Here is a 13,599-nt window from a genome sequence, read left to right as displayed (position 1 = left end):
CCTACACAATATGCCACTGATAACAATCTCAGCTACCACTTTATCCTTACCCTCCTCCTTCTCGTCTACTTTCCTCAACATCTGCCTTAACCTAATTCCTGGGTAACACTCTTACTGTTCATCCACATGCCTAACAATGGAGTCCCTCATTAATTCTCCCCACCTCATTGGATCTCTTTCCATCCTGATCTTCCCCGTCTTTCCTGATGGCTGCAGAACCTACTTCCTCCTCCCTTTTCTCCCTTCTATGAGCCTGTTCCACCTCCCTTTTCCTATCCTCAACTCTACATTTCCCTTTCCTATCTACTTCTCCCCTCTCCTGTAACAGTTCCCTGTTACTCGTCTTCCCTCTGCTATTCTACCTACAGTGACTCATACTGATTTCTCACCATTATCTGTCCTGAACTCTGCCCCTAAATAGAGCCCTTCGCCATGAATTTCCTTCCCCTTAAAACATTAGCGCCAGCCCCATGGTATAGGGGTAACGTACCTGCCTCTTACCCGAAGGCCCCGGGTCTGATTCCTGGCCAGGTCAGGGATTTTTACCTGAACCTGAGGGCTGGTTTGAGGTCCACTCAACCTATGTGATTAGAACTGAGGAGCTATCTGATGGTGAGATAGTGGCCCCGGTCTAGAAAGCCAAGAATAATGGCCGAGAGGGTTCGTCGTGCTGACCACATGACACCTCGTAATCTGCAGGCCTTCGGGCTGAGCATTGGTCGCTTGGTATGCCAAGACCCTTCAAGGTTTGTAGTGCCATGGGGTTGGGTTGGGTTGGGTTGGGTTGGGTTGGGTTGGGTTGGGTTTGGTTTGGTTTGGTTTGGTTTGGTTTGGTTTGGTTTGGTTTGGTTTGGTTTGGTTTGGTTTGGTTTGGTTTGGTTTGGTTTGGTTTGGTTTGGTTTGGTTTGGTTTGGTTTGGTTTGGTTTGGTTTGGTTTGGTTTGGTTTGGTTTGGTTTGGTTTGGTTTGGTTTGGTTTGGTTTGGTTTGGTTTGGTTTGGTTTGGTTTGGTTTGGTTTGGTTTGGTTTGGTTTGGTTTGGTTTTAAAACATTAGCCCACCTGTCTTGTACAACTTTCCCCTTTCCTTCCCATCTCTCTTGTAGGCTACACAACCATATCCTGCACAATGTTTGAAGAGACCCATTTTCCTTCCTGTCCTCCATGGGAATCCTAATTATCTCCCTCAAACTCTCCAACTCCTCCCTCATGCTACTTAATGCTTGCTCACACCCACAGTCCCTACACTTGCATTCCTTAGCCATTCTTTACTCTTTACCAAAAATAAAATAATGTATTCTGTGAATTAAAAAATCAAAGGGAAGAAATATTGTTTAAGATAAAGATCACACTACAATAGAGTAAACAATATCCTAATGAGTATAATAACTACACTACAGTTCTACTAGGCATTTTATTGTGTTGTTATCAGCTCGTGGAGATTCTGAAATGAAGTACAGTAATTATAATCATAATTAAGAATTAATGCACCTATATTTAAAGAGCTCCTCACGGAAATACAAACTTTCTGTTTTGAACTTTATACTTTCCCATACTTTCTCTTGATCTGTTCGATTCCTGACAAAAGTTGAATTTCATCATCATATATCTTTCCTTATTTTAGATTTTATAAAACGTAAAAGCAAAGCTCAAGAAGAGTACTTCATAAAACTGTGAAGTGCCTTCCTTGTTTGGCTTTCATTTATACTCATCAGCTATATACTATCTTATTCACTACTTGACACAAAAGTACATTCTAAGGTATACTTACTTGAATGTGGACATCATATGTCTTGGCAATCACTCCTAGCTTCGTCATAAGATCCATATCACAACTTATGGCAAATCTTGGAGTAATAACAGGAAGAAGAGTGCTGTTCTGAAAAGAAAATTATCATATTCGACAAAAGCTCAGTTAAGTATAACATACAAATGAGAAGGATAATCAGATAAATTAATTCAGAACAGCAAAAAAAGAAAAAACCCTTGACCTACCACTCAAAGTAGCTTGCTAGTACTATTACTGCCAGGGAATACAGTTTATGGCCATTATGAGCAAAAGAAGAAAATTAGTTAATTTGGAACTCACATTCACAGAAGAAGCATAAATGATTTCCTTGTATGTCCATGCAATCTGTGCCCTTTCCAATATACATGCTACTTGTGACATCATAGAGTTGATTCCCTACAATGCATTGTCAATGTTCTCCTGAAGTTCTCCTACGATCTACAGAATTGATACAAACACACAGTCCTATAAATAACCTCACAGGGAAAAGTCACATGTTAATAAGTCAGACAATCAAAGTGACTATAAACCCTTGCTGACCATCCTACTATAGGAAATTGCTCCCTATTTGCTGCACTAATTTCTTGATTGATTTTGAAGGAGTGTGTTCAATATACATGCAAATAAAACTGCTACACCAATTTCATCATTGATTATGAGGGTCTCTATTTTTCCTGCATCACACGAGAGTCACAGTGTGCCACCTTCCCACCAGTTTATGGATGCTTTCTTTCATGGCTGACCACAATCAGGCAACTGATCAGTGAAATATTCCTTTGTTTCTTTGATGGAGCCTGTTTGTTCATACATTTCCGCAGTGGGGGTTCGTGACATTTTACTCTGGCAGGGCTGTGCCGCCATCTCTTCCTTCTCCCCAATAGGACAGGTTTTCACTGACCAGCACCATGATACTTTTTAAATAATAATAATTATTATTATTGTTCCGGGGTATCCGTGGAACGCAGAGGTTAAAGAAAGTGCCGGGGTGAATGGGTCTAATTACAATGTCAAGACTTAAATTTAAAACTTAAACTGAAGATTATATTTTCAGAACTTCAAACTTAACAATATTTCATGACAATAATACAGGTACAGGTAGCAATCATTAAACAAGATTGGGGAAAATTTAAGATTCAGAACCTTAACTCTTTGGGCTTTAAGCTCTTAATTTAACAATTTTACGTAAAGACGAGGTATTATTTAATGAGGGGCAGAAATCCCCTAATTCAAGAGCACTTGCTCGCTAAATCACAATATCTAGCCTTCCAGAGGCACACCTTACAGTTACAAAACTTGGAAAAGAGCTAACAGGCTCTCAGTTTCTTACTGCCTACTCAAGGCAACTTCAACTTACAAACACTGGCCTCTCAAGGCACAACTTGCGATATGAAAACTGATTTAACAGGGGTATTTAATACCCAACCTACGGGGGCCTCCATAGGGAAGGAACAGGTTAAATAACTGGCCCAAACACAAAATGAATGGAGGCGTACCCTGCACTCCAAAATAATAAACACTAAAACCTAAAGGGCTCTAGGTCGATGAAACAGGGGTTATTCCCAAACTACTGAGGTGACTCGTATAGAAATTACAATTACCACATGTCAGAATGAAAAACAGTTATGAAACGTAGTCACCTCAAACCAAGATGAAGGGGAGCTTGAGAAGGTACATCATTCTCTATCCCCGATTTACATTTAAATATTTATTAAATTTCTACATCAGCTGGAAGAAAGTTACATTTTAGAAAAGAAGGTTACATAGTTAACAATTCGGACCTTTCCCTCGGATTAAACTGCGGAGGTAGCAAGAAAGAATAAAGTTATGTGGCCATTACCTTGTAGATGTTATGTTGACTGATGAAAGAGGCCGCCCGCCTCCTGCTTTGATACACACACTCAGTAAGAAGACGATCAATTGGCCAAGAAACGTGAAAAGCCGCAGTTTATAAACCCTCATGGAAGGTTCGAAATTATTCAGGAATAAACCAGCCACACCTCTCAATTTAAATGGTCAAATTCAAAGTTACACATCAGGATCGAACAAGAAGCCTGTGATAGGTAGGAAATTAATTACAGAAATTATAGACTGGCTAGATTCAAAACTGGCAGAAAGGAAAACGAAATACTGCCAACCCAAAAATAAATGAACATCATTCAGTTACAAAAAGCTAGAAATACAAAACTTCTTTAAATTATAAGTTCTTACACCTTGCACCAGGGTGCATGAGCATAGTCTTTTAGTAGTGTCATCTGTGGAAGAAAGTCCAAACTTCTTGATGAATGTCAAAAAAAAATAGTAGAAATTCAGTCAGTTTAGGCAACTGCACAATAACAAAATTACATCCTATTTTTATGGTGACATCTTCTGAGTAAAGTTCTAAGTTAGTGTAGTTCCAGTTTCACTGTTTTACCAATAAAGGAGTTCATTTAGGCGCTGAATTTGAATGCGCGGCGTTGGGGTGTACCTCCCGGTACAATAATAATTGTAATTATAATAATAATTAAAATAGTAATAATAATAATAATAATAATAATAATAATAATAATAATAATAATAATAATAATAATCCAATGGCACTAGCTGAATAGAAATCTGCTTGCATTCCAACATTAATTAATGAATTAACTACACTACAATAGCATTTATCCGCACACGTTAAATACGCTAACAGGTAATGCAATCCCGACTACTGTGGCACTCCACTGTTTCACTGATCACAATCGCAAGTGATAATAACAACATTCCTGAAAAGTGATACACAGTACACTCCCGAATTTCTCTCTTTTGTTCAAATTTCAAAGCATGGCAACGTATTTAACAATTTTATCACACTACAAAAATAGTGCCGTCACGTTATGGTTACATTTTGAATATTTTAGCTTCTTTATATAACTGTAATGGAATTTATTGTTTTGGAAAATGTTTTGGAATTAACCTCTAACAACAGTTAATACGAGACGTGGGGGAAAAAAGCCTAAGTACATTGCAAAGTGTTGGCGATGTGCTGGGGGCTCCGCCGTTCAGCACTCACACAAGACTGAGCTCTTCCTTCCCCTGACAATCCGATATCATCCTTCCAGGCTCCTCCCACTCCCGCACCCCGCACCCTTGCTAAACTCTAGGAATCTACTGAGGGCTCTGCCGGACAGACCATACTAACATTGCAGACCATACCCCCGCCTGCACTCTTCCTTCCCCTGACGAGCCCACGTCGTTCTTGCAGGATCCTCCCGCACCTCGCACACTTGCAATGTATGGGACCTGCTCAGGGCTCTGCTGCCACAGTCCCAACGCCTCACGACTAAACAGAAAACATCGAGCGTGCTGGACAGCAGCCACGGTCTGACAGCCGTTGCCATTTTCTTGAAAATAAAAAAGCAAAATATTTACAGCCGAAATAATAAAGATAACATTGTATAACTGAACAGCACACCACTATAAGTTCGACATTTGCCCATCTCTTTATGTAATCAATTACAGAGCGAAATAATGTTAAATGGTTTTGAAAAGGCGGTGGGGCGGTGCCCAAAAGCCCTTCATGCACGAAGCGCCACTGCAGTTTATGGATGCTTTCTTTCATGGCTGACCACAATCAGGCAACTGATCAGTGAAATATTCCTTTGTTTTTTTGATGGAGCCTGTTTGTTCATACATTTCCAAATTTGGAATTCACTCTTCCAACTAATATGCCATGTCATTACTTCACCTATATTACCAGGTACTGACCACTTTCATACAGAATGGTGCCACTACATAACTGAGCAAAGGGTAGAAAAGTATGTCAGGGTTTCAAAGGGCAAATGGCAAGCAAACAAGGCTGGTGACATGAATGAGCCAGCTAACCACAACCAGTCAGGTGAGCAGGCAGCTTTTTAATGCACTCTGTATAACACACATGAAGGGCGACGGCTAAAAACGATCAGAGTCACATTTTGCTAATTGTCTAGGGTTTCAATTTTAAGTTTTCAAGTCGATTATCTTACTTTAAATAGTGAGAAAAATGTATAATTAAACTCATTACATAGAGCAAATTTATTACACATGACATATAGAAAAACAGAGTACATGAACAGTGAAATGAAAAACACAATTTTTATAAGGACAAATACACGACATTGCTCTTTCTTGCCAGTTAGGCACCGTCATCTACGGGAGGATTGTCTGAAAACTCAATTTTACTTCATCTTCGTTTGGAATATTGTCTGGAATTAACACATAGGTAGAAAGCCTGAGCATTGGGATTGACCAAAAACTATTTTAGGAGTAATAAGTCCTTTAATTTTGCAGATTTTATAGGCAATGGTCCATTGTAGGCCTACAACATTTTTAGTTCTGTGGGGCCCGTAGTTTTCTTATAGTTTGTCTTGTTCTTTGGAACCACAACAGCTTTAATGTAAAATAAGTACTTTTGTGTAACATAAACATTGGCTGATGTTTGTCAATTTTCACTATTCTGATTGGTCTTCTTTGCATAGGGCATTTTGGTTTGTACAACTGTGACAAAAACTCTGTCCAGCTATCCCTCCAGTCATCTGGTGTCTCAGTGTAAGACTTTGTGATAACAAGGCTCATATCTTTATCGACCTCCATAAACAATTGTCCACGTATTGAGAAAACAAACTTTTCTCTGTCACTCAAATCACTTGACATGATGATTGTGTACTAAATACAATCAAATAAATAAAGAGCGTACTTTGCTTGATGTAGGTGTGAAATGTGTGAACTGAACAGCTGTAATGGTGGAGTGGAGAGGCGAGGTGAGGTGAGGTATATGGACCCTGATCGGTGTTGCTCATCAGCGTGTGGACCTTAACCACTATTACCCTTCAATAGCTGGTTGACTATGAACTTTCTTTGACGAACAGGATCATATATTTATTCTGTCTGAATTAAACTACAAGATGGCACTGCACACTCATTTTATGACCAAAACTGGATTATGATCGTTTTTAGCTGTTAGCCTTCACAAAGGTTCACATAATCAGTTAATTATGTCACTTTTATTGCATTTTCTTTTTCTCTCTCATGCATGAACAGCATATGTCCAATCACATTTCATTTAAATACAATGTATATCAAGGCAAGAATCAATGACAGACGAACAGAAAGGAGAGACAAGGTCAAATATGAAACACCAAAGAACAAGAACAAACTCCACAATACACAGCCATTCTCAGTTCCCACAGATACTAAGAACTGGTGCAGCTCATCTGTAGTTCAATGGAATGATCAATTATTAAACAGAAGCAAACAAAATCAAATTCAGGATCTATGAGGAAAATATTTCTCACCTCATGTCAAACAATAGTGTTTACCTCATCAAAGTCTACTATATGGACATTTTTCAGATAATAATGTCATCTAATAAATCTAGTGATAGAACTGTTCTGCCTTTAGCATTAACCTCACTTCCACATTGCAGTCAAGTCATATGAATAACTATAGAAATTCACTGCAATTCACAAATACCTGAACAACAACATGACAGAACCCAAGGTTTTTATTATGTACCCCCTCCTGAAGGCACTTGTCCAATCGAGTTTTCCACGATGAAACCCTACTATCAAATGACTCATGAAGTCCTACCACTCACAAGAGATCTCATGATCATCGTCCCCTCTAGAGTCCCGAGTACTAAGACAACACAAATACAGCCTGGAGCTGGGACGGGACCGAGGTCGAACCCCAACCCAACCCCTACAGCAACTACCTACCCCACTCAGCCCCCCCCCCCCACTCCTGCACCTTAAATAAAGAAACCACTACCAACACAGCCAACAGCTGAAAATAAAAGGGGGCAAAAATCCTGTCCACATGCCTAAAGTAAAACCTCCAAAACCACCACAACAATTGATAGTCCAGTGTTACAACTGTCAGTGGCTATACAACTTCACGTCCAGCTGTTCACGTCCAGTCAGGTGGCGTCAACCACAACCACACAAAATGTAAGGTACTAAAACAGAAGCCCACCTGCGTCAAATGTAAGGGTACCCATGCAGCCTCCTTTCCTGGTTGTCTGTTCATTAAGGTGGCAATCAGACAAAAACAAACTAAACAAAAAAAATCAGAGAAAACACATACATCACATACCCAGTTTATTGCATTTACACATAACTGCATTGCAGAAACCTCTACTACAAGACACAATGGCATGAGCACTAGAATTGAGTTTCATTGTGACACACTGGAACTAAGTGGCAACCAAGGCAGGAGCAAATTTTCAAAATCTGAATTTTCAAAGAGAATTCTCTACTGATTGGACTTAAAACAGTTAAGCTACATACACAGTGGTCACTTTTTGGAAGGTGATAGCTTCACTACACAAGAAGACAACATCTCAGTAATATCCATTAAAAATAATATTTGATGCAACTAGACTTACTTGTTTTTGCTGTATATACTTTATGAAAGTCTCTGTATCTCGTAATGAATTGGCCGTTTCCTCACCATATCCTTCTGGATAATTGATATTCATGTTGATTTTTCCAATGAGGCCACGTTGTCCAACTTTCTCAACAATGTCAGCTAGTATCATAGAACTCTGGAGATGAATAGTAGCAAAGTAACATGCTGTTGTTGTGCCACAGGCAACAGTATGTTTCTGAAGCACAAAAGTGTAAGTTTCATTGAAAATTACTAATAACTTGACAATAAAGATTTTATCATTGATGTTAAAACAATATAATACAGATAAACAGGATTATGCTGCTTTGTTCATTTGTAAGCTTGTATTCACCATTACTTAATGACAGGACCTTAAAAAACCTTAAAAAAATAATAAGATCACTTACTACTACAGCTGAATAAACTTTGGTTGCAAAGTTTACATCACTATATTGTTTCTCTAGAGGATAAGTGTACTTTGAGAGCCATTCCAGCAGTGTCTTGTCAGAGCCCAACCCTATATTGGGATACTGAGGAGCATGGATGTGAGTATCAATCATCCCAGGCATTAGAAATTCGCCATTTCCCAGTTGTATAACTTCAGAGTCAGCTATGTTGTACTTCTTTTGGATTTCTTTAATATTCCCAGAAGGTGTCAAGGTAATAATCTATAACAAAACAAAATCAGCATTTACATATGGAGAGATGGGAACAAGAAAAGGAACAAATATAATGGCAGGTCAGTGTGGGAAGAGGGAGCAACAGAAAGAGGACACAAGGATAAACATGAAAACACAAAAGGACAAGAACAATTTCCACAACTTCATACACTACCATCTTTGAATAGACAGGCTCTTTCCCCATCAATCCCAGTTCTTCTTCACCCATCACTTCTCAGCCTTTGACGAGCTCGTTTCCACTTGCCAGCTTCATCGCTTCATCAGGAGGGCAGGCATTAACACTCATTGAGAGGCCATCTAACAGATCTTCGGTCTTGATGATGTTTGCTGATTAAAGGGGCCTGATATCTAGGTCATCGGCCCCAGTAGTGGCGACTGGGTGGGGGTGGGGGGGGAGCGAGGGGACGCAGCCACTTTGTGGCGTGAACATTACATTTTTATTCCACCTTAGCCGACTGAAACTAGGAATTAAGAATTACTTTTTTTTTTTAAAGCAATTTACAACCCTGTTGCCTTACTTTATTTCCTTTAATTATTAAAAACTTATTAGCGGAAATATGCACAAAATGTCGTTCATTGCGGCTAACCAATTTGTATATTGCCACAGCAAGTAGCGGAGACTTTGCATGTGCTGTGAGGAAAGATAGCAGGGGTATACATTTTTCTTTTTTCCAGGGTCATGGACACAAGTATGATTCACCCACTTGCCACACACATTCATCAGTCTGGCAGTCTCTTTAGTGTGCATTAATTTCTTATTGTGTAATCAAATATTAAATGTTTTTTTAATTGTATAATCACACCGTACTTCTATTAACTGTAATACATGTGTAATTATTGTTTCTTTGGTGAAAATTTTATTGTATAGTATTGAATCAAAATCTCAAAAAACTATTATTACTGCACTTTTGGTAAACTGTTAACCTTTACCCCTCTGTCAAAATTCGCTCAGAGATCTTCAAGAAACATTTTAAAAACTTTTTTCTCCTTTCCAGTTTTGATGTGTATAACCCCCTCCCCCGTCTGCTATATCTTACAATCCTGGGTAACTTTTGTTGTCCATACAATTTTTTGCCCCCCCCCCCCCCCCCCACTTCTAATTCCCAATCGCCGGTACTGATCGGCCTCTAATAGTATGAGGTGCAACAAAATGAAATGATGATTAAAACTTCAAAATGTATCCATCACTGGTGACTCCTGACTTCTGGTTTAGAGGATATAACCGAAAAATAAAAATGAAAAAATAAAAATAAAAAATGCAAACATCAATGCAAACAGAGTGATTATAGAACAAAACACCTTATAACGATTTATAAACATAAATGTACACAGTGTCCGCCTCCGTCGTGTAGTGGTTAGCGTGAATAAATGCCACCCCCGGAGGTCCGGGTTCGATTCCTGGCTCTGCTACAAAATTTGAAAAGTGGTACGAGGGCTTTAACGGGGTCCACTCAGCCCCAGAAGGTCAAATGAGTATAGGTGGGTTCGATTACCACCTCAGCCATCCCCGAAGTGGTTTTCTACGGTTTCCCATTTCTCCTCCAGGCAAATGCTGCAATGGTACCTAACTTAAGGCCACAGCCACTTCCTTCCCTCTTCCTTATCTATCCCTTCCAATCTTCCCATCACCCTCCCCCCCCCCCCCCGGCCCCTGTTCAGCATAGCAGGTGAGGCTGCCTGGGTGAGGTACTGGTCCCCCTCCCCAATTTTATCCCCCGACCCAAAGATAGATTCATCTCCAGCACACTGCTCTTGGGTGGTAGAGGTGGGATCACTTGCTGAGTTTGAGGGAAAAACCAACCCTGGAGACTAAACAGATTAAGAAAGAAAGAAATGTACACAGTTATAAATTCAAATGTTAAAAATCAACTAATATTTACAAAATCATATTCAGTATTATTAGCATACCTTATTTCTTGAATTGACAAACACTTCTATCACCTGCTGCTGAAACTGGGGTAGGGGGCAGTCTTTCTAAGACACCATTCTCAATGTTCATCAACGCAAAAGCAGAAAGCCTAGCCTGACCTTGCGAGTTACGAACAAATTTTTTAATTCTCTTCATGCATGAATATCATCTTTCTGCAGAGGCGCTTGTGGCAAGAATAGCTGAAACTAACTGGATCAATTTTGTTGTCTCTGAGAAAATCAAACACAACTTCAATGAAGTAATATATTGGTAGAGCTCTACCACATTGTCTTTGTTCATATCATTGTCTTTATATACCACTGAAAGTTTATTTAAGATCTCACATCCACTATCCAATGGTCTGTTTCATATATATTTCTGTGAAATGATGGAACACATGACTTAAGTTGTGTAGTTACGTTCAGAGTTGGATGTGGTTGTCCTTCATTTATAATTCTGTTTTTCTCCATAATAGAAAGTGTACTAAATGGTTCTCTTAATAATTGTTCGATTACACAATGGTTGGAATTCAATTTGGGTTGCACGGTAGAAACACGTGACCCTGGCGCTCCTACATCCATGCCTGCTGAACTACTCTCAGATTGGTGCGATGTCATTTCAAAATCGCATCATTCCCGTACTTTCTTTGCTTGATATTTATACTATAAGCTCAAGAAACTGAATCATTTATATTACTACAACACACATGTGCCATATATCATCATTCATAGCACAAGAAAAGAACAACTCATAAGCAAGAACTCCAGTATTTCACGAAATAGCAAATAAATCCTGGCCACACGCGACAACTTACAGGATTCCACCTTGCACCGCCCTCTTGACGGATGTGGCTGTTCCGTTCAAACCCCACAAATGACATCAACAACCAACAAGTGTCAAATGCTCGTGCTGCCATCTCTGGAGTAGTCTGAAAATCAGTAGCAGTCACTAGTCAGCCGCACTTGTTTCATCAGTCTCTGAGTATCGATAACTGTGCATTTGAATTTTTATATAAATAACTTCCATTTAAATATGAACAATTAATATTTATTTTTTGTTGAAAATACAGGGGACTTTAACACATCAATCGCATGTATGGGAAATTTGCCACTGGTATCCTCTGACTAAAAAATAAAATGAATGATGATGAAAAAATGACCATGAATCCAAAACAATCAGTGGATCCAATTCACAATGCCTTCTTTCCTGAGGGGTCCAAAATCGAGGTCATCCGCCCCTCATAGTAGTACTAATCACTGGTAAAGCAGAACCATGGTGTTCCTCCTATAGTGGTACTAATCACAGGTAATGTAGACTCATGGTGTTCCTCGTATGGTGGTACTAATCACAGATAATGCAGACCCATGGTATATCACACATAATGGGACTAATCACGGGCGCCAGTTCCCGTGGTGTTTCTCACATAGTGGAACTAATCCTAGGCAATGAAAAGCCACGGTGTATCACACGTTGTTGTACCACCCACAGGAAACAGAGACCCGTGGTGTTCCTAGCATAATGGTACTACTCTCAGGCAATGCAGACCCATGGTATTCCTCACACAGTGGTACTACTCATGGGCAATAGCCAAACCCATTGTGTTCCTCACACATTGGTACTAATTAGAGGCAACATAGACTCATGGTGTTCTTCATATAGTGGTACTACTCACAGATATTGCAGACCCATTCTGAACACAGGGGAACAGACACATTCCAGCACAGTGTACGGCATCTTTTCCCGCATGAACATTAGTCCGTACAGTCGAGTGCCCGCTCCCCCCACCTCGGTGGGATACACACTTTGTTACTAACTACAGGCAATGCCCAGACCTGTGGTGTTCCTCACATTAGGGTACTACTCCTAGGTAACATAGATCCATGGTGGTACTAACTGCAAGTAACATCGATCCATGGTGTTCCTCATGTAATGGTACTAATCACAATAAGTCTCACGGTTCTAATTTCATCATCCCTTGGTTGTCTCTTTTAATCACCTATTATGACAGGCAGGGGATACTGTAGGTGTATTCTTCGCCTGCATTCCCCACCTTCAGGGAGTGATATTCAGTCTTGATGCGGGAAGTGTTTGATAAGAAAAAAAAGGCTGTAAAATACAGGAAAAGGAAAAAAAGCATAAAGAAACATTCAGGTAGAAAAAGATTAAGAACACAAGACAAACGCAAAAAGAGGAAACAATCTTAATGGGATGATGCAAAAATCACCATTTATTATTCTTCATATAATGAATGGAATTATATATGTGACAGTTGGAAAGAGCTTTATTCCAAATTATAAAATTCAGATCACTTATTCATTTAATTTGTCTCCAAGATTTTATAGAGTACACATGCTGTTTTTAATGTATGTTGCATCCAGTTGCATCAATTAGGATGTTTCTAGAAACTCTTATATTAACTTGGTGTCAGCAAGAAAAGAAGATTAATTTAGTTGATCAAAATGAAACAAATTATTATTGGCTAATAGTCTTTCGTGATATCAATCATGTTTCCAGACTCGATCTCGCTCCCACTGGGGATACACCGTTGTGAGGTGTCTTTCAGATTTGGTTCTCTTGGAGAGCGGACATGGTTCAGGATTGCTCCCATTTATGTGGGAACATCCAGCGTTCCTTAGGTAAGCACTTTCTTCTTTTTAGTCTTATGATTTAAATAACTGAAATTTAATTTAATTTCATTTGCAGACATTTTCCCCACTGAAGTCTACTGACCAAATCTTTTAAATTAAAATTTCATAGTGGAGTAATTCATCAATTACTGCCATTCTCTCTTTGTGTTGAGGCAAGCCTTTTTATAACAGTTTTGTAATCTTAAATGTA

At 39.3% G+C, this 13,599-nt stretch overlaps 1 protein-coding gene across 1 annotated transcript in view; it reads right to left on the bottom strand.

Annotated features, from left to right (window-relative positions):
• The window catches only part of DhpD (guanine deaminase), a 157,730-nt gene that overhangs the window by 86,411 nt on the left and 57,720 nt on the right, over positions 1-13,599 (bottom strand). Inside the window, exons 4-6 of the mRNA XM_067158199.2 lie at positions 8,580-8,840; positions 8,171-8,389; positions 1,768-1,875 (exon numbers count right to left, since the gene is read on the bottom strand). Of these exons, the coding sequence (XP_067014300.2) occupies positions 1,768-1,875; positions 8,171-8,389; positions 8,580-8,840 (588 nt within the window). The remainder of the gene's footprint in view (positions 1-1,767; positions 1,876-8,170; positions 8,390-8,579; positions 8,841-13,599) is intronic.

The sequence above is a fragment of the Anabrus simplex genome, chromosome 1 (assembly GCF_040414725.1).
Source record: "Anabrus simplex isolate iqAnaSimp1 chromosome 1, ASM4041472v1, whole genome shotgun sequence".
NCBI classification, from domain to species: domain Eukaryota; kingdom Metazoa; phylum Arthropoda; class Insecta; order Orthoptera; family Tettigoniidae; genus Anabrus; species Anabrus simplex.
The sequence above is the reverse complement of the archived record's forward strand: the minus strand, read 5'-3'. Positions and strand labels throughout refer to the sequence as shown.